This window comes from Peromyscus eremicus, chromosome 17 (genome assembly GCF_949786415.1).
Source record: "Peromyscus eremicus chromosome 17, PerEre_H2_v1, whole genome shotgun sequence".
Classification (NCBI taxonomy): domain Eukaryota; kingdom Metazoa; phylum Chordata; class Mammalia; order Rodentia; family Cricetidae; genus Peromyscus; species Peromyscus eremicus.
The window spans coordinates 60842933-60860408 of record NC_081433.1 but is presented as its reverse complement, the minus strand read 5'-3'; the positions used below and the strand labels follow the sequence as shown (position 1 = coordinate 60860408).

Sequence of the window (17476 nt, the reverse complement as noted above, 5' to 3'; positions counted from 1 at the left end):
TGGCCATGAACTACTGCCCCGATCGCCGTGCCTCGTGCCTGGGTTGGAAGACGGACGGCCCAGTTCACTAGGCAGTTCCTGTATTCTCTGCAGGGCAACTTTGTGTCGCTTTAGAAACAAACATCCTGACCTCCTGTATTCTTTGCTTTTAACTGCTCCGCAATCGTACTGTTCTCAGATGCTCAGGCTGGGATTCCAGCTCCGATTACCCCGCCCGCCTGTACACTGTCGCCTTTCCTGGAACAGTGAACACACACACACACACCATCCTGTGCGCTGGAGTTTTGTAAGAATTAGAAAGGGAGTCGGGCGGTGGTGGCGCACGCCTTTAATCCCAGCACTCGGGAGGCAGAGCCAGGCGGATCTCTGTGAGTTCGAGGCCAGCCTGGGCTACCAAGTGAGTTCCAGGAAAGGCGCAAAGCTACACAGAGAAACCCTGTCTCGAAAAACCAAAAAAAAAAAAAAAAAAAAAGAAAGGGAGTCGGGCGGTGGTGGCACACGCCTTTAATCCCAGCACTCGGGAGGCAAAGCCAGGCGGATCTCTGTGAGTTCAAGGCCAGCGTGGGCTACAGAGCGAGATCCAGGACAACTAGAGCTGTTACACAGAGAAACCCTGTCTCGAAACAAAACAACAACAAAAACAAACTATAACTCCAGGAAAAATGAATCACAGCAATCTAAATTATTTATTCAATGAATTTAAATTTAGCACCATTTGAAAACAAGGCAAGATTCTTGAAGAGTTTTGAGTCTGTTTTGTGAGACATGTATGAGTTTTCTCGTTGATGGGTGGTATCTCTTGAGGGTTCTGCATCTGGAAAAGCTGAGCAGCTGGCTCGTTTTTCCTGTGACAATGACCCTCACTTGTAGCAAACCTCCCTGGGAGGGTCGGCCATGGAGGAGCAGATGTCTGGCTTCTCCAGTCCCTGGAGGGGGATGAAAGGCTAGGAGTCGGGACCCTTCGGGGAGACTGCAACCCCTAGCTGAACCCCACTGATTTTTTTTTTCTTTTCTTTTTTTCCTTTTTTTCGAGACAGGGTTTCTCTGTGTAGCTTTGGAGCCTTTCCTGGAACTCACTTGGTAGCCCAAGCTGGCCTCGAACTCACAGAGATCCACCTGGCTCTGCCTCCCAAGTGCTGGGATTAAAGGCGTGCGCCACCACCGCCCGGCGAACCCCACTTATTTATACTAAGCTCACCTGGTACAACTGACAGACAGTGCTCAGGAGCTGGCTGGGGTCCTTCAGAGGTTTCTGTAAGCCACAGAAGATATGGTTAAGCACAGCTGGGGAGGATGCATGAGCCTGGAAGCTCAGCACTCGAGTGCTGAGGCAGGAGGATTACTGTTTCAGGACAGTCTCAGCTGTGCTGAACTAGGAAAGGTAATGATTTGTCACTGGTATCAGGGTATAAAAACCTTGTGTGTGGGCAGAGGCTAGAGCTCAATATGGGGTGTCTTTTTCTTTTTTGGAGTCTTTTTTTAATTAAGCCATTATCTTCAGGTTTATCATCTTTCACGTGTAGGGAGGGATGTTTTGCCTTGAGGTGTCTGTGCAGCACTGATGGAGGCCACAAGAGGGCGCTAGATCCCCCCCGGAACTGAAGTTAGGATGTGAGCCTCCTTATGGTGCTGGGAATAAAACCAGGGTCCTCTCCAAGAGCAGCCCGTGCTCTTAACCACTGGGCTGTCTCTCCAGTCCCTCATGTGGTATCTTCCAGTCACTTTCCAAACAAAACATTTATTTTTAATTGAGGAAGTCTGTATGTGAGTGTAGAAGCTGCTTGATGAACGTGCCGGGAATTGAACTTGGTTCCTCTGGAAGAGCAGCTCATGTCACAGCTGCACTCCACCAGGAGCCCCATGGAAACAGTGCTGGGATTACACCACCTGCAGCCTGGGGATTTGAACTCAGAGCCTTGAGCTTGTGGGACACTTAACTGAGACTCTTACCTCATTGACCAGGACCCAGGGCACGTACTCATGGGCTGGCTGCAGGGCGTCCGTGAGCTGGGCGTTGGCATGCATGAGCTGCGTGCCCCGCTCCCCGGTGGCACACTCCACGATGCTGTCTGGTGACACCTCCGGAGCGTACACCTGCAGGCACTGTGAGGGGGGGCTTTGCTCAGTTCCCCTGTTGCTGTGGCCGCAGGACTAGATCATAAGAACTCAGCTGGTTATGGCAAAGTCACTACCTGGAGGAATCAGGGAATTCCTCCAGAGGAAGCCAAATCCCAAGGAGTTTTTGGTGTGACTTGGCTTGTTATATATCAGCTGTCTTCTGTTATGAAAATCATGTGTGCCTTCATAGTTTTCCCAATTGACTGTTCCCTAAGAAGGGCTGACAGTGTGGACTGATCACTCTCTGGACATACACATTCCAGGTATTTGGAGAACAGCCTCAGGAAAGGCTTTCTCTGGAATCAGATTATCTCCCTTGGCCACTTTCAAGGACTAGCAGTAATAACAGTCCACATGCAAGTCTCCTGATTTAAGGTAAATTCCACAAGGAGACATCGCCTAGGTCAGGTGGATGTTAAGTAATAGCTTTACACAATTCAGCTCGGACCCTCCTTTCTTACAGCCTTACTAACTTTATAGACTGCTAACTCCTTACCTAACCACTTCTAAGAATATTTAGAAAACCTTCTGCGCTGACAGCTATGCTCAGCCTGAACCCCAGTTCAAGCCTCCCTGTAATTATCGTCATTGGCAGCATCCGGCCAGGTCCATCCCCAGATGGAGGAAAGTACCTTATCAGAGATACCTCTGTACTCTCTAAGAACAGACTTAACCACCCAGGCTACCTGTTTGAGAAGGCCTGGCGGATGTGCCAATTAAGCTTTACTTCCTCCTTTCCCAAACCTTACCTCCAGTTCCAGATCTCCCTTTAACTATCACCAGAGGCATCTAGCTGTACACAGGTTGCCTAGCAACTGAGCATACCTTCCCCCACCCTGCAGAAAAAACGGCAGATAGCTTGGACAGATAGGAGCCACTGGAAAAAAGAAGGCAGTTTTATTTTCTCCCATTGACCTGGCAACTTATAGATTCTTAACATTTTCTACCAATCACGTTTAAGACTATAGTTGAGCACATAAGATCCCTCTTCTTAGATATTACCCAAATTTAGCCTTTAGTTAATTCATTTCCACATTGGTCACTTCCCTTTGGGGTTGCAAATGATAATTAACGGTTATTGGCTCCCTATGTGATTCTTATCACCCCTCTGTTTGAGCCTGGAAGCCTGGCCTTATATACCAGGACTTCCAGGGCACGGGGAGACAGAGAAGAGAAAAGAGAATGGAAGAACTAGACGGGTAAGAACTTGAGAGGAACAAACTGAGATGGGGAAGAACTAGATTGAAGGGCTAGAAGAGAGTACTAGAGGAACGAGATGGAAGATGAGGAAGAGCCAGATGGGGAAGTACTAGCTGGGTAAGAACAAGATGAAAAGGACCTAGATGAGGCAGAGTTAAGATAGAACTTAGAGGGAGCAGTAGATAAATATAGAGAGAAATCAGGCAAGAAAGGAGCTAGGCACGAGAACAGAACTGAAGCTGTGTATAAAGGATGTTATGCCAGAGGAATTAAAGCAAGTGGACTATAGAGCTCGGTGTGCTGAGATTCTGTTTCCTGAAAACAGTCCTCGCCGTTCGTAGATCTCTTCCGAGCCCCTGGGATGTATAATATTAAGGCTGGTCCAGCTGATATTATACAAGACCTGTTATCTCGCCAACAGTCCCGAGCGTCCCCAGACAGTTTCCTCACTGCCCAGAGACGGTTGCACAGGCACTCGGGGTCGCCTGGGTGGGTTTCCGAAGCTGTTCCCTCTGCTGGAGACACCCTTCCCACCAACCGCACTGAAGCTCCAGGAGGCCGGGAAGCCTGGGCCCGTTTGGCCTGAATCACCTCTTTGAGTTATTTCCCACAATGCCCTGGGAAGTAGGAGCTCCTGGCTTTGGCTTATCTCTCTTCATGTTATCTATGACTGCATAGTGGAGTCCCAGGTTCGGTTCACAGTCCTAAGGTTCTATTCAGAGATGGGAGCTCCCAGGGCCGGTGTGTGTGTGTGTGTGTGTGTGTGTGTGTGTGTGTGTGTGTGTGTGTGTGTGTGTACCTGGGGTAGAGGCCCTGCGGCTCGCCCCCACCCCCACCCCGGCTCGTCCCTTCCCCCTGCCCTGCGGTGCGCCGCCCCCTCCACAGCTCACCGGCCCGAGTTTCTTCTCCATGTCCTCCATCTCCTCCATACAGACGATGGTTAGCAAGGCCGCTGCCTTTTCCAGCTTATCCAGCAGGCAGGCCTGCAGAGGTAGGCGAGGGTGGTCGGGCAATGTGGCCACTCCCCTACCCACCCCGTTCCCTCCGCGGCCTCACGGAGGGGCAGCTCACCTCCACCTTGTTCAGTCTGCACTCCAGCTCCCCGTGCTGACACGTGAACTCCCACGTGCCGCTGACATTTCTTTCCTGCAAGGCACCAACGGATCTTGGTGAGCTCAGGTGACTAGGCGTCTCCGGCCCGCGGCAACCCTCCTGCCTCAGTTTCCCCGCTTCCCGCGCACCTGCGCGTTCCCGTAGGGCACCAGGGTGACGTTCATGATTTCCATAACCATCAACCAGGTCGGGAACAGATCTCGGACCAGGAAGTAGCGACAAGCTCCGCACAAGGACTCATAATAGAGGCTGACATTGACTCGCGGTGCAGGGGGCGACGGGCGTGGCCCGAGCAGGCACAGATCGTGGGCCTGGGGGGGGAGAGAGGCCTCTGGTGAGGTGCAGCCCCCGGGCCCGTCGCCCCCGCTGAGCCGCTTATGGTTTGTTCAGTCTCAGACCCAGGGCTGTCTTTGCGAAAGCTCAGCGTGAGGTCTCCCGCTGGGCCACGCCCAGGGCCCTCTGAGGCTTTTTGCAGTCTACATCGCATTCCGCAATCACAGTTTATCTGCAAAACGGAAACTGGCAGGCTGCAAACAGTAAGCGTTCAGTAAATGCACAGTCCTGGCTACATCGGCAAACGCTAAGACAGGCATATTTCTAGCCGTGCATGGTGGTGCACATCCTTAGTCACAGCACTAGGGAGGAGTTCCAGGCCAGCCTGGGCTACAGAGTGAGTTGCAGGACAGCCAGGGCTACACTGTGAAACCGCGGCCCTCAAAAGAAGGAGGAGGAGGAGGAGGAGGAGGAGGAGGAGGAGGAGGAGGAGGAGGAGGAAGAAACCAAATCAAATCAATGACATAAGAGAAAGAAAGGAAAAGAAAAAGAAGACATGCATATTTCTAGTTACTGCTCTCAGTCCTGTTTGGCGACGCACACCCTGAAGCCAAGTGCATGCTCATTTTTTTTTCTTTTGTAATTTTGCGCACCAGAGCAGAGCCGATGCCTTTCACCCACGCAGACTCTATTTATTCTTCCTCTCCAGTGACCCCGGGAAACTTCACGCTCGACTAGACACAGGAGGTGCCTCATGCATGCAGACTTCCGGTTCCCGGGGAGGGCAGGAGGCGAACCGGAGTCTGAGCAAGGCGCTTGGCGTGTGGGGCATGTGTTCGCTCGTGTCAGAAGCACGCCGGCCCTCCCTTCTCGGTTGGAACGCACACAGTAAGCGACAAGAATTGCGTGAGGGTGGAGACGGCCGGTGGCTCAACAGGTCTGCCGCAGAAACCACCCCACTCCCGCCTCCCCCTCAGCTCTTGGCTCAGATGTATACCGTAGGTGGTTGATAAATGCTCAGGCAAGGCGGGAAGGGGATAGCTGCGTGTCTCACACCGCGATGGGGAAGCGAAACGACTCGGCCAGTCCCGGACGCGGGGTGGGGACTTCTCCGGGCGCGAGTCCCTTGGGGACCTTGGAGTTCCCCGAATGGGTCCGCGGAGAAGTCTGCGCGGGCGCCAGACGCGGGCGCCTGTCCGTCCGTCCGTCCCTCGCAGGACCTACCTTGCATGTGGCCGCAGCCTTGGAGGACGCTTGCAGTGGAGACGCCCTGGCTGCTCTGGGGGCCTCAAGTGGAAGCAGCAGCAACAGCAGAAAGGACAGCAGTGGCAGGAGCAGAGACCGGGGCATGACCGCGGAGGAACGTCCGGCAGGACTGCTGGCGGGGCCTTGGAGGCGGGAGACTTTAAGCAGGCGGAGGCTCCGCCCCCGAGACCACGCCCCCAGGCCCCTGCGTCCCCAGGGCCTCTTTTCCTGGAGGCTCCACCCCCGCCAGGTGTTGCGCCCCAAATCACGAGGCCACTCGGTGCTGTCCAGCGTCCCCTCCTCCGCGGCCAGCATGTCCCGTCCCGTGAGGCTTTGGACCAGGGACAGGAGGGTCTCCAGAGTGACCGACTCAGGGACAGGAGGCAGAGTCACTAGTTCCAGCCCCCACCACCCCAGGCCAGGGCAAACCAGCCCCAGCACATCCCCCCCCCCCCCGCTCTGCTGACTCAGGCTAGACCGCAGCACAGAAGCCAGCCAGCTCGGGCAGGGCGACTTCCCATCTCCAAGGCCCGGGCTTGGGGACACAGCCGGAATACTTTGTTCCAGGGACTGTGTGGGCAAGATCCCCGGCACTGCAGAGCCTCACGGGAAAGGAGGGGCGGGAATGCGCCTCGACTCTGCCCCTGTCCATCAGCCGCAATTTCCCCCCCGTAAAGTGGTCACGAGTGGCACACGGCTGGCGACAGAGCCACCAGGAAGGGCCCGGAGCTCACTAGGTTGGGACTGGAGCCTCTGCACGCACCAAGTCAGGCAGGAGGCATTCCAGCCTGGCTGGTCACTCAGCAGGGGTCTGCTGGGGCGACTGGTTCTCTGTGCAGAGCACCGCAGGCTGCTGGGAGCACGGCGAGTCCATGGCGAGTCCCACAGCTCATGAATCCCTATGTGCTGAGGGATCTGCTCTAACCAAGACGGGGCCTTCCGGAACCTCACATAGTCTGGGCAGACTCCAACCCCAGGGGGGAGCCACACTCTGAGCACAGGTAACATGTTTCGTCTTACGCAAGCTTGTGACTCTCCTGCCTCAGCTTTCCTGGTTCCGGCATCACAAGGTGGGGTTTCCCTTTAAGTCGCCCCAGGATGCGGCCTGGGACCATCTCGGGACTTTGAGGCAAAGGAACCCACAGGGGACTGGGTCAGAGATGGACGCTGTCCAAAGGTGCTCTTGGACAATCGGGTAACTGGACACAGGCAAGTTGGGGATGGGGAGCACTCAGCAAGTACTCCTGGGCGTAAGTCTTGATGTGTTCCCACCCCTGGGTAGGCTATTAGGGTTTTATTTTTGCTAATGAGCACAGGAAAGGCCTAGGGACTTGTTCAGCAGGTGCGCAGGGCGTCAGAGCACGGCCTCACCTCAGCTCAGGCCGACCAGGGACATCAGATACCCTCCTGGGTGGCCTGAAAGGTTGTTGACACCTCTCTCCCGACACGGAAGTTGTGGAGTGGATCGTGTGGGTGGGTGTGACCAGGCACAGCTGGTGCCTGCCTGAGCAGTCAAACCTCTGGGTGCGGCCAGCAGCCTGGAACGGGGCGCTCAGAGAGGGGCTCTTCTTGGGTCTGGGGTCCCCAGACAGGCCAGGGGCTCTGAGTTGCAGTGCTATGCTGTGTGACCCTGGACGAAGTCTTGACCTCTCTGGTGTTGAGGGTTGAAATGGAGAGGAGGGCACATTGAGTTGTTTGGGAATCGAAATGACAGGTGTGTATGGCGGCGTGACCCCAGGCAGGGCCGAGGACCCCAGTCCCCAAAGACACTCAGCCGACAGGTACAATGTTTCATATTCGTATCAATAAACGTACCGTACAAAACCCGCTGCCCATCGGCCCTAGGCAGGTGTGGGGTCCAAGGGCAGTGACTCCCAGGGTCCTTGTCCCCAAGGGGAGGGGACTGCACAGTCCTGGGCAGGACCAGGCGGTGGCTGGAGTCCTAGTCTGCCTTCTGGAGAGGGGACTCGGCACTGCGGGTAACCCCCTGCCGCTGGTTTCACTTCGACCTTTAGAGGGGAAGTTGGGGTCTGCGGGGCGGGTCCCGCCCGGCCCCGAGTGTCCAGGCCAAGTTCCTGGAAACAGCCCAGCGCAGTTCCTTCCTGCCCCGGCCCGGGGCTATGGCTTGAAAATCTGGGGCGCCCGGGCATTCGGCCCGCGGCCTCTGTAAACACGGCAGGCCGGGCCGGGAGGGGCAGGGGTGTGGACAGGCCAGGCCGGGCGCGCTCAGCGGGCAGTGGGCGGGCCGGGCCCGGGGGCGCGCACGGGGTGCGCCAGGGTGACGGTGAGCGCATCGTTGTGCTGCACGAGCGAGGCGTGCTGGTAGTGCAGCACCAGCTCCTTCAGGGACGCGTACAGGTTGTAGGGCTCGGCGAAGCCGAAGCCCGTGGCCGTGCGGTAGATGACGCAGTGCTTGGTGTCGCCGTCCACCCTGCGGGCCGGGACAGCGGCTCAGCGGCGGCCGCGCGCGGGCGGGCTCTCCGTCCCCGTCCCCCCACCCCGACCCCAGCGGGAACTCACACCACGGAGCATGCGTAGCAGCCGCGCTGGCTGCTCTCCCGGATGAGGAAGGTCCCGTCCCGTTTGCCGCTCAGCATCTCCTCCGCCTGCGTGCGGTTGATCTTGCCCACGTACCACGTGCGCTCCTCGTGGTGGGGGAGGGCGTCCTCGTCCTCCATCAGTGAATACTGGCTGTGGGGTGAGGCGGGGAGGCCCTGGTCACTCACCCCGCGCCCCCGGCGACCCGCGCGCGCCCTCCCCTCTCAAGCCCCCGCCCGCAGGGCGCCACTCACTCCTCAGTCTCGTTCTTGATTCCCAGCCACTCGTTGATCTTCCGCTGTCGGGCACCCTTCTGGGTGAGCCACCTGACAGGGGAGAAGTAGGTGAGCTTGTGTGCGGGGGAAACTGAGGCAGGCTAGAGTGGGTCGAGTGCAGCACCTCCGGCCGCCGCAGGGGGCATCAGGGACCCGGCGGCTTCGCCAGCACAGGCGGAGGTCGGCAATGGTGCGCGCGGGCGCCCCCTGGTGCGCGGGGGCGGAAGCGCGGCGCCGCCACTCACACGAGGTACTGGTCCCGGATCTTGCGCAGCTGCATGAGGTCGGGCTTGAGGCTGTTCATGCGCTTGTCGATCTCGCGGTTGTCCGAGGCCTGCGCCCGCAGGTCCTGCTCCAGCTTCGTGCGGCTCTCATGGATCTCCGCGATGCGAGACTTCAGCCGCTCAGAGTTCAGCAAGATCCTGCGGGAGGGGCGTGGTAAACGCCGGCTCTCTCCAAAGCCCACCCCACTTTCCACCAAGCTCCTTCGTGGAACCCCGGGCGCCTTCCCCACGCACCTCTGCATCTCCTTCTCATTGCCCTCTCGCCGGAAGCGCTCCAAATACTCCTTGCTGCACTTTTCCTGCGTCTGTCCCTGCTCTTCGAAGATCTTGATGGTCTCATTGAAGGCCTCTATGGCGGTGCGCTTCATCTGAAGCTCCTGGGGATGGGGTGATCTCAGTAACTCCCAGAACCCCCGGAAAGGCCCTCAGCAGTAGTGAAAGGTGATTTTGCTCCAACTGTCTGTCTCCTTCAGGGGACATCCTTCAGCTCCACTCTCCAAACACATCCTTCCTTCAGGTCCTTGCTGGGAACTCTGAGCACCACTGAGGGAACAGTGTCTGGCACTGTGTCAGGAGAACTGGTCTGGGCCACCCCTGTGCACCTCAGTCCCCCGTGTGCAGAGCCCAGGTACCTGGGAGGTCCGCGTGTACTCCTCGTATAGCTGGTCATACTCTCGGCTCTTGTCCTGGTACTGCTGGTGGTAAACTTTGAGCTGGGCGCCCACAGCCTCCACGCTGTCCTCCTTCACCACCTGGTCCTGGGACCCACGACACATCATCAGTGTTTTCACTCCAAACCCAGGCCCAGCCCAAAGCTCATGCTGCCCCCAGAGCAGAAGGCACCTGCTGGTACTTGGACACAGGGTAGAGCAGGCGCGTGTCCAGCTTGGCATTATACTGAGCCAGCGACTCATGGCGGTAGTGGGAGATGAGTTCTACCACGGAGCAGAAGGTGAGGGGCTCTGAGAAGCCGTAGTGGCCATCCCGGTGGAAGACTTTGATCAGCTTGTTGTTCCCGCCTTTCCTGTATTGGGGGGCGGGGTCAGCACCATAGAAGGCCCCAAATCCACAGCCCCACCGCCCCCTGCCTGGGCATCAGCCCCACCTGAGGGTGAGCGTGTACTCTCCTTGGATCTTGCTGGATGCATCTCGGACCAAGAAGGTCCCATCGGGTGTGTCCCGGAGCCTCTCATTCACCTCTTCCCTGAGGAACACGGGCAAGGAGCCACTGACCGGCCTGTCCAACCCCACCCCCACCCGCAAACCACCTTCCACCGCAGAAAAACTACCTGGAGATGTCCCCCCAGTACCACTCTGCATCCTGAAGTGAGGGCGGGTTCCCTCCATTGGCCAGGGCTGTGGGGGCCGGCTTTGCCTTAGCGGGCTTGGGTGGTAGTGCTGGGAGACAGGAAAACATGCATGCATTACGCACCAAGTGCATACTGAACCTGCAGAAAACATGCAAGTACTAAGCACTAACTGAACAGGACAGACTGCCCACCCACGGGAACAGCGGTCGGGTGAGAGGGCCGTCACCTGGGGGGGCGGCATCCTGCTCATCCACGTGCTCCTGCAGCAGCCTCTCCAACAGCAGCACGGGGAAGTCGGGCCCAGGCTCACTCCTAGGGGCAAGTGGGGGCGTCAGGGTCTGGAGTGACAGCTGTGTGCCATGTCCTCCATCCCACGTGCGCACAGACTTGGGGCAGCAGGCGCGGAGGGTAACAGTTGGCAGTGGGAAGACAGGTGTGGCGAGGCACGCGTAATCGGTGCTCCATACACGCTCACCGTGAGAAAAAACGAAGAAGCAACATCGCAGTGGAAGGCGCGGGCTGGACTTGCCGCTCTCTGCTTGCAGCCCCTCACTCTAGCCCCCAGATACCGGAGGTCTGGTCCCTGCTTCCTCCCCAACCAGCAGGGTCCCACCCCACAGAGAAAGTACCTCCCAGCACCCCTTGGCTGGGACTACTCTGCCTACACAGAGGCCCCAGCCCCCCTGTGGCTCAGCCCCAGCCTTCTGTCCCTAAAGGGGCCTTTCCCAGCCCTGCCCACCCAATGGAGCCACACCCACGCCTTTGACCACACCCCCAGGCCCTTGCTGTCAAGGGTCCTGCCTACTCACCCATCAGTGTCACCCCCGGGCGGAGGGGCACGCAGCAGCAGAGGCCCGAAGGCACTGGCCAGCGAGTGGACAGCTGTGGCCTGTGCAGGCGCTCTGCGGGCCACACGGCCCAGGTGCTGCAGCAGGAACCGCAGTGTGAGCGCCTGGTGCAGTGGCAGCGTTGGGGGTTCCAGCACCGGTCCCACGGGTCCTGCAGCCTCTGCAGGCAGAGAGCCAGCCAGGGCTGGTCAGCCAGGCCAGTGACCACCCACCGACCCACCGCCTGGTTCCCCTACTCATCCCTCCCAGGGTGTACCCCGCAGCGCCCGGTGCGCCTCTGCTGCAGCCTCAGGAGTCAGCACAGCTGTAGGTAACGCCAGCAGGAAGCCCTTAACAGCATCGCACAAGGCAGTGTGGTCCCACTGCTCCACGTCACTCAGGGACCAGTCTGCAGGCAAGGACAAGGCGTCATAGTCCAGCCTGGTGCCCGTGCCCACCCTTCCCATCAGAGGAGAGCAAGCAGAACCCGACCTGTCCGGGGTGCGGGCAGCTCCGGCCTACTGTAGCATTCAGCGTCCAGCCCTGGGAGAAAGAGACCCATGAGACTGACTAGCCAAGTCACATGGGGCCCAGGCCACCTCCCCACTGGGTGTCACCCCTTCCCACAGCGGCCAGGCTCAGCCTCCTCCCGTGCAGAGACCAGGATGGCCCTGGGTGGGCATGAGTTCCACCGCCAACAGTCAACCGGGACCTCACCTGCTTGCTCAATGACCTCCACCAGCTTCACCAGAATGGGCGGAGCAGGGTCAGGTGGGGAGAACTGCTCTGCCAGCTGCGCCAGGCCTGGAGGGACGGGACAGGACATGAGCCCCCACCCCTCTATGCCCTGCTGGACTCAGCGTGGGTGGCTGCAGCTGGCGGAGGCCTGGCTTGGGAACCTGGGGCCACAAGGAGGCTGGATTAGAGGGAAATGATTTCTCAAGTTACCACCAGGAATCGAGAAGACCAGCAACAGTGGCCCCCCAAGAGGTGAGAGCGAGGCGTGGGGGAGACCTGCAGCACTCAGGGGTGGAAGGCAGGGTGGCCGGGTCCAAACCAGCCTGGGCTACACACCACCTTTCTCCCAAACCAGAGAGGAGGCAGTAGTTCCTGTACCAGGCTGGAACAGGCAGAGAACTAAAGCCGGCCTTTGCCACGACTCTCAACGCCTGCTCCCTGAGAACGTGTACGGTTGGACATGTGTGTGGTTTCACAGGGATTTTTGTGACAGCCACCAAAACTCCACTGTGGCCTGCTCTGCAACCCTGAGTGCGGGGCTAACCCTGTCTGGGTTTAAACTTCGAGGGAGACAGCCAGATGGTAGTATCTCTTTTGTTTTAGGTTTTATTTTTGAGACAGGGTCTCAATATACAGACCAGGTTGGCCTGAACTCAGATACGCCCACCCTGCCTCCTACAGTGCTGGGCATAAAGGCCTGGGCCGCCTCCTCTTTCTTTTTCCCCCCGTTTTAAAAGAGGGTCCTAACACGTAGCCCACACGGGCCCCAAACCCACAGCCTGGTCTCCCCAGCACTGGGATAGCAAGCTCCCCAACCTGGCTTCCTACCCTCCCCCACCCCAACTAAGCTGGGCCCCAGCCCAGCCCCCTCCCAGGAGGGCCTGGTTCCCTGCATGGCCTTTTGTGCACAGGTGTCCCGCCTCAGCAAGGCTCTGCATGCCCCGCCCATCTGGGTTGGCTCTGGCCCTCGGCACGGACGCCCTGGCACGCAGCAGAGGCAAGCCAGGGCCTGTGGGGCCTCTCTGAGTGGAGCTGGCCCAGCTGCATGGAAAATGAAAGAACAAACCCCCCAAACCAGCAGGCAGGGGGCGAGAGGAGGTGGACAGCACCCTGCCCGTGGGGGAGGAGGGGTACGACGGCCCAGGACCCCAATGCCAACCGGGTAAAGGCCTCACCCCCTTTGAGAGATGCAGGGGAATGCTGAGCATTTCCAGGTGGTTCTTCAGGGCCTGGAGGTGGGACCTTTGCTGGTAGGGAAACTGAGGCTGCAGAGAGCAGACCTCAGGCCTGAAGGTTTGAGGGTGAGGCGGGGCATATGAGGTGGCTGGACCCTGGCCAGCCTGGGGAGGGAGGCGGCTGTTACTGGGGCAGCCACAGGCTCTGGCTGAGAGCCCGGATGGGCTGGGGCCCTGGGCTCTCAGGGCCAGGGCTGGGCTCTGGGGACACCAGATGCTGCGTGGCCTGAGCCAACCTCCCAGGCCTCAGCTGCACTGCCGATCCACCCCAAGTGAGGGGCTCCAGCTATGCGGTTTGCATTGGACACAAGTTCTTCACAAGTAGCCCCAGGCCGCTCTGTAACCCTCCTATCTCAGCCTCCCGAAGGCTGGGGTTACTGGCACGTGCCACCCTGTCTGGCAACAGGCTTGTAGGGTCCCTGCTTCCCAATGTGCTGCCTCTGAGGCTGAGTGAAAGCAGGTTAGAGGCTCCCATGGAGAGCACTGTCCGCAGCTGGCAGGAGGCCCGTGTCCACAGAACACACAAGCACTCAGAATTCTAAGTTCCCTTCTGCACTCCCTGCTGGCTGCCTCCGGAGCCTGCCTCAGGACCTTTGCACAAGCCGTGCACACTGCCCGGGGGCCTCCACCCTCAGCAACTCACCACACTTGTCACCAGGGTGACACATTCTCACTTCCTGAACAAGGAGCCTGACCAGGACCTGTCCCCAGGGCTGAACTCACTGACAGCAGGGTCCCAGCAGAGACCCTCCGTAAATAACCACACAGCCGGAAGGTCCGCAGGGACAGGTCCCTCTTCCAAGGTGTCTGCTCACCTGACTCGGAGGGCCCATCCACGGGCCTGGCAGGCAACGGACGGGGGCCTCGTGGGCGAGGTCCTGGTCGAACCAGAGCCACGGGCCCTAGGAACTCCACATACGTTCCAGGGAAGTCCCCTCGCTGCCGGGTGCGCTCATTGAAGCCGGGCATCCAGCCCACGTTGTGTGGGCAGCGCTCCCCTCCGTCTGCCACGCCCAGTGCCTGCAGGGCCACCCGGCTCACCACCAGCAGGTCTCCAGGCAGCAGCTCCAGGTCCTCAGGCCGCTCCCGGCGGAACGGATACACAGCCCTGTACTGGAAGCCGTCTGCGCCCGCCATGGCTGGGTCTGGTGGGGTCTGGACAGTCACGTGGCTCCCGGGGGCTCCCGAGGCCCCATGGGCGGGGACAGCCCGACTGATAGACTTGCAGAGCTCTACTTCCAGAAGTCACAGGCGACCTCGGGGGCCGCTCATGCCTAGCTGGCCATCACTAAAAGCCACTTGTCACAGAGTCCACCATTTAGTCACCTGTGCGAGGCGGATGTTCCTGGTGTTTCCTTGAATCACTCAGCTTGTGTCCCCCATCAGATGGCCAGGCTCCGGCAGGTAGATCACGCTGTCACAAGCTGGGCCGTGGGTGCCCAAGCTTGCTGGCTCTTCAGGGTGTGCCTGACACCAGACGAGGAAACCCAGACCACAGGCTGCTACCATGCTCAGCCAGGGACGCCAGCCTAGAGGACATGGACAAGGCAGAGTGAGCCCTGCCAGAATCCCCCAGCAACCGTGGGGCTGGTCGCTGTCCCTCTGAGTACCAACCAGTTGCCCATATGCAGAGGGCACACTAACAGGCTTCCTTCAGGGTTGCTAGGAGCTAAATGCTTCCCTGTCCCCACTAGGGATGGGGAGACAGGTCTGGAGCTCTCTGGAGGACCCCACTGACTAGAAGGAAGCTAAGGTTCGACCAGACCACAGACACACCCAAGCTCAAGATCAAGGTAGGAACAAAGGCAGCGACCACATGACCTATTAGACTCAGTGCAGGAATGGTGCCCTGGGGACTAACGGGGGAACTGGGGGGACCCCAAGGAGGGGTTGGGCCAGCTGAGCAGTGGACATGGCCTAGCAGGAGCTGAGGCCTGGGTGGGAATCCAAGGAAGCAGAAGCCTCGGCTCGCTGCAGGGTGCAGGGGTGTCCCAGCTTGCCTTAGTCTGGGGCCCTCTGGTGATGTGAGGGAGAGGGGAGGTGTCAGGAAGAACCACGGGCACCTTAGTGCCACAGTAGGATGGGGGCAGGAGCTGGGCACCACCAGGGCAGGTTGCAAGGTGGTGACGTTCTCCAGCTGTCCTGGCCTGGGTCCCCATTCCAGCCTGCAGTTCGGTCCTCTGTGCATCCTCCTGGGGGACAGAGCAGTACATGGACAGGCAGACTGGTCCTGGCAAAGGCCTGAGGGTGGAAGTCGCCCGCCTAGGATGCACAGTGGCTTTCAGAAAAGCGCCATCCAATAGGCGCTTATCGTGCCAAGGGGAGGGTCTAGGCTTCATCCCCAAATCTTGGGACCAGGGGCAGGTGTCCTACTGGGGTTTGGGGCTTCATGGTCCCGGGTACCTGGCGTGATTCACCGTCCGGCCCCTTGTGGCCTGCATGCTGTGGGTAGGGAAACTGAGGATTGGAGGCCTCTCCTAAGGGAGCCTCCTGCCCGCCCCCGCGCCGTGCGCGTCTGCACACGCGGGAGGCGGGGTGTACCGCGGAACCCCCCATGCAAAAGGTGGGGCCCAGGAGGCACGCACAGCCTCTGTGCTCACGCACAAGAACGGCTAGACCCTCGTGCACCCCGAAATCACCCCGGACACCGGAAGTGGCCGGACCCGGGTCGTGCCCCGAAGCTCCCCGCTCTCGGCCCCGGTGCGGGCGGGGACCTCCCGGCCTTGGAGACCCCGTCTCCGCTCCGCAGGCTACACCGCTCCGCGCTCGACTCGGAGACGGGTTCCGCGCGCCCCCCACGCTCCTCATGTCCCCGCCGCCGCCATCGACTCACCCAGTCGCGGGCGCCGTCGCCACCGCCGCCGCCGCCGTCGCCGCTGCCGCGGGATCCCTGCGTCAGCCGCCGTCGCCGCGGTTCCAAGCCGCCGGGCCCGCCCCCGGGCGGAAATAGCCGAACGCATTCGGGCCTGGGGGGCGGGTCTTCCCCCGCCCCGCACCGAGCTGGAGCTCGGAGACCGAAGCGCGCGGGTATGCGGTCCGGAAACAGCCGAACGTACTCCCGCGGGAATGGTCGGCCGCCGATTGCCACGAGACAGCCGAGGGAGGCCGGAAACAGCCGAGAGCAACCGAGTCGGGAGCGCCCTGGAGGGGCTGCTGGGCCGGCGGGGAGAGTCGAGAGGATACGGAAACGGTCGAGCTAGACTCGGGGAACGGGAGCCGCGGCCGGGTAGGAGAGCGAGCGTCCGCTCGGAAGCTGGAGGGCCGGCCCCGCTGGACTCCCATCCCCGAACGGCACAGCCGGTTTGTTTTTACGAAGTTGTGAACCTGCAGCACCGAGGAGCGTGTCTGGAGGAACCGAACGGTCTCCAACACAGGTCTTGCGAGTTGACGCTCGGCGGCCGCCGACAGCTTCCGGAACTTGCCGAAGCACGTCGGGTTAGGCGGCCGCAAGAGGCGAAGGCGCTCCCATGGCAACCCTCGGCGTCCGGAAACAGCCGAAGCGTCTCCGGCCCAACGCGCTCGAGAACGAGGTGAACCGAAGCCCGGAAGCACGATTGTTTCCGGAAATAGCGACAGGCCCTGGCAGTTGGCGTGGGGAGCACCGGAAATAGCCGAGCTTGTTCGGCTCATTTCGGAGGGCGTTATTATTTTCTAGCTCAGCGTACAGACCTGGGTAGAAAACGGAGACGGGGGTTGCAGCCCAGGCAGAGGGCCGGGCTCAGGTCCCCACCCAGCGCGCTCCTCTGGTGTCTCTGGGACTAGGACTTGCACTCAGGTGGTGCACACTCACATCAAGTGTTCTTTAAGGGAAAATACAGGAAGATGAACGGACTTGTTAATTAAAGAGCGAAATGACTTTTTTTGAGACAGGGTCTCTCACCGTGTAGACTATGCTGGCGTTAGAGGCAAGTGCTACCACACACCGAGCTTTGTAGTTTTTATTAGTTTCTCTGTGTAGCCCTGTCCTGTAGACCAACTTGGTCTGTAGACCAGGCTGGCCTCGAACTCACATACACCTGCCTCCCGAGTTAAAGGTGTGTGCCACCGCCCACCGCCGCCTGGCTTTGTTTTTTGTTTTGTGCCCGGGTGTCTTGCTTGCGTGTATGTCTGCACCACGTGAGTACCTGGTGCCCGGGAACTGGGGCTGCCGTGTGGGTGATGGGAATCAACCAGGTCCTCTGAAGAGCAGCTTTGGAGACAGTCTTGTTATGAGCCCAGGCTGCATGAGCTCATGACCCTCCTGCTTCAGCCAGCCAGGGTTAGGATTGCGGGTGTATGCTGTCATGCCTGGAAACACTTTATTTTGTTCAGTTTAATTTA

The 17476-nt window shown here is 59.5% G+C and overlaps 2 protein-coding genes across 2 annotated transcripts; both read right to left on the bottom strand.

Moving 5' to 3' along the window:
- Positions 1-667: 667 nt before the first annotated feature.
- Ifi30 (IFI30 lysosomal thiol reductase) lies at positions 668-6095 on the bottom strand. The gene is made up of 7 exons (XM_059244582.1): positions 5929-6095; positions 4560-4742; positions 4390-4464; positions 4209-4301; positions 1951-2103; positions 1199-1252; positions 668-926 (listed from the first exon to the last, which is right to left on the bottom strand). Exons 1-7 carry the CDS (start codon positions 6052-6054, stop codon positions 861-863), a joined length of 750 nt encoding a protein of 249 aa, XP_059100565.1. The 5' UTR covers positions 6055-6095; the 3' UTR covers positions 668-860.
- A 1631-nt stretch (positions 6096-7726) lies between these two features.
- Pik3r2 (phosphoinositide-3-kinase regulatory subunit 2) lies at positions 7727-16084 on the bottom strand. Its single transcript, XM_059244665.1, has 16 exons — positions 15990-16084; positions 13972-14685; positions 11901-11987; positions 11676-11726; positions 11461-11592; positions 11166-11364; positions 10583-10668; positions 10336-10444; positions 10152-10250; positions 9890-10070; positions 9679-9804; positions 9281-9423; positions 9008-9184; positions 8742-8813; positions 8470-8640; positions 7727-8380 (listed from the first exon to the last, which is right to left on the bottom strand). The coding sequence occupies exons 2-16, from the start codon at positions 14291-14293 to the stop codon at positions 8176-8178; spliced, it is 2160 nt and encodes a 719-aa protein (XP_059100648.1). The 5' UTR covers positions 14294-14685; positions 15990-16084; the 3' UTR covers positions 7727-8175.
- Positions 16085-17476: the final 1392 nt, after the last annotated feature.

Coding starts and splice junctions, on each gene's coding strand:
- Ifi30 (XM_059244582.1), bottom strand. CDS start 6,054: ATGCCCCGGTCTCTGCTCCTGCCACTGCTGTCCTTTCTGCTGTTGCTG. Junction 4,302..4,389: donor GCAGACTGAACAAGGTGGAG/GTGAGCTGCCCC, acceptor CTACCTCTGCAG/GCCTGCCTGCTGGATAAGCT. Junction 927..1,198: donor CTGTCTGTCAGTTGTACCAG/GTGAGCTTAGTA, acceptor ATCCCCCTCCAG/GGACTGGAGAAGCCAGACAT.
- Pik3r2 (XM_059244665.1), bottom strand. CDS start 14,293: ATGGCGGGCGCAGACGGCTTCCAGTACAGGGCTGTGTATCCGTTCCGC. Junction 10,071..10,151: donor GAGTACACGCTCACCCTCAG/GTGGGGCTGATG, acceptor CCCCCAATACAG/GAAAGGCGGGAACAACAAGC. Junction 8,814..9,007: donor ATCCGGGACCAGTACCTCGT/GTGAGTGGCGGC, acceptor CTCCCCTGTCAG/GTGGCTCACCCAGAAGGGTG.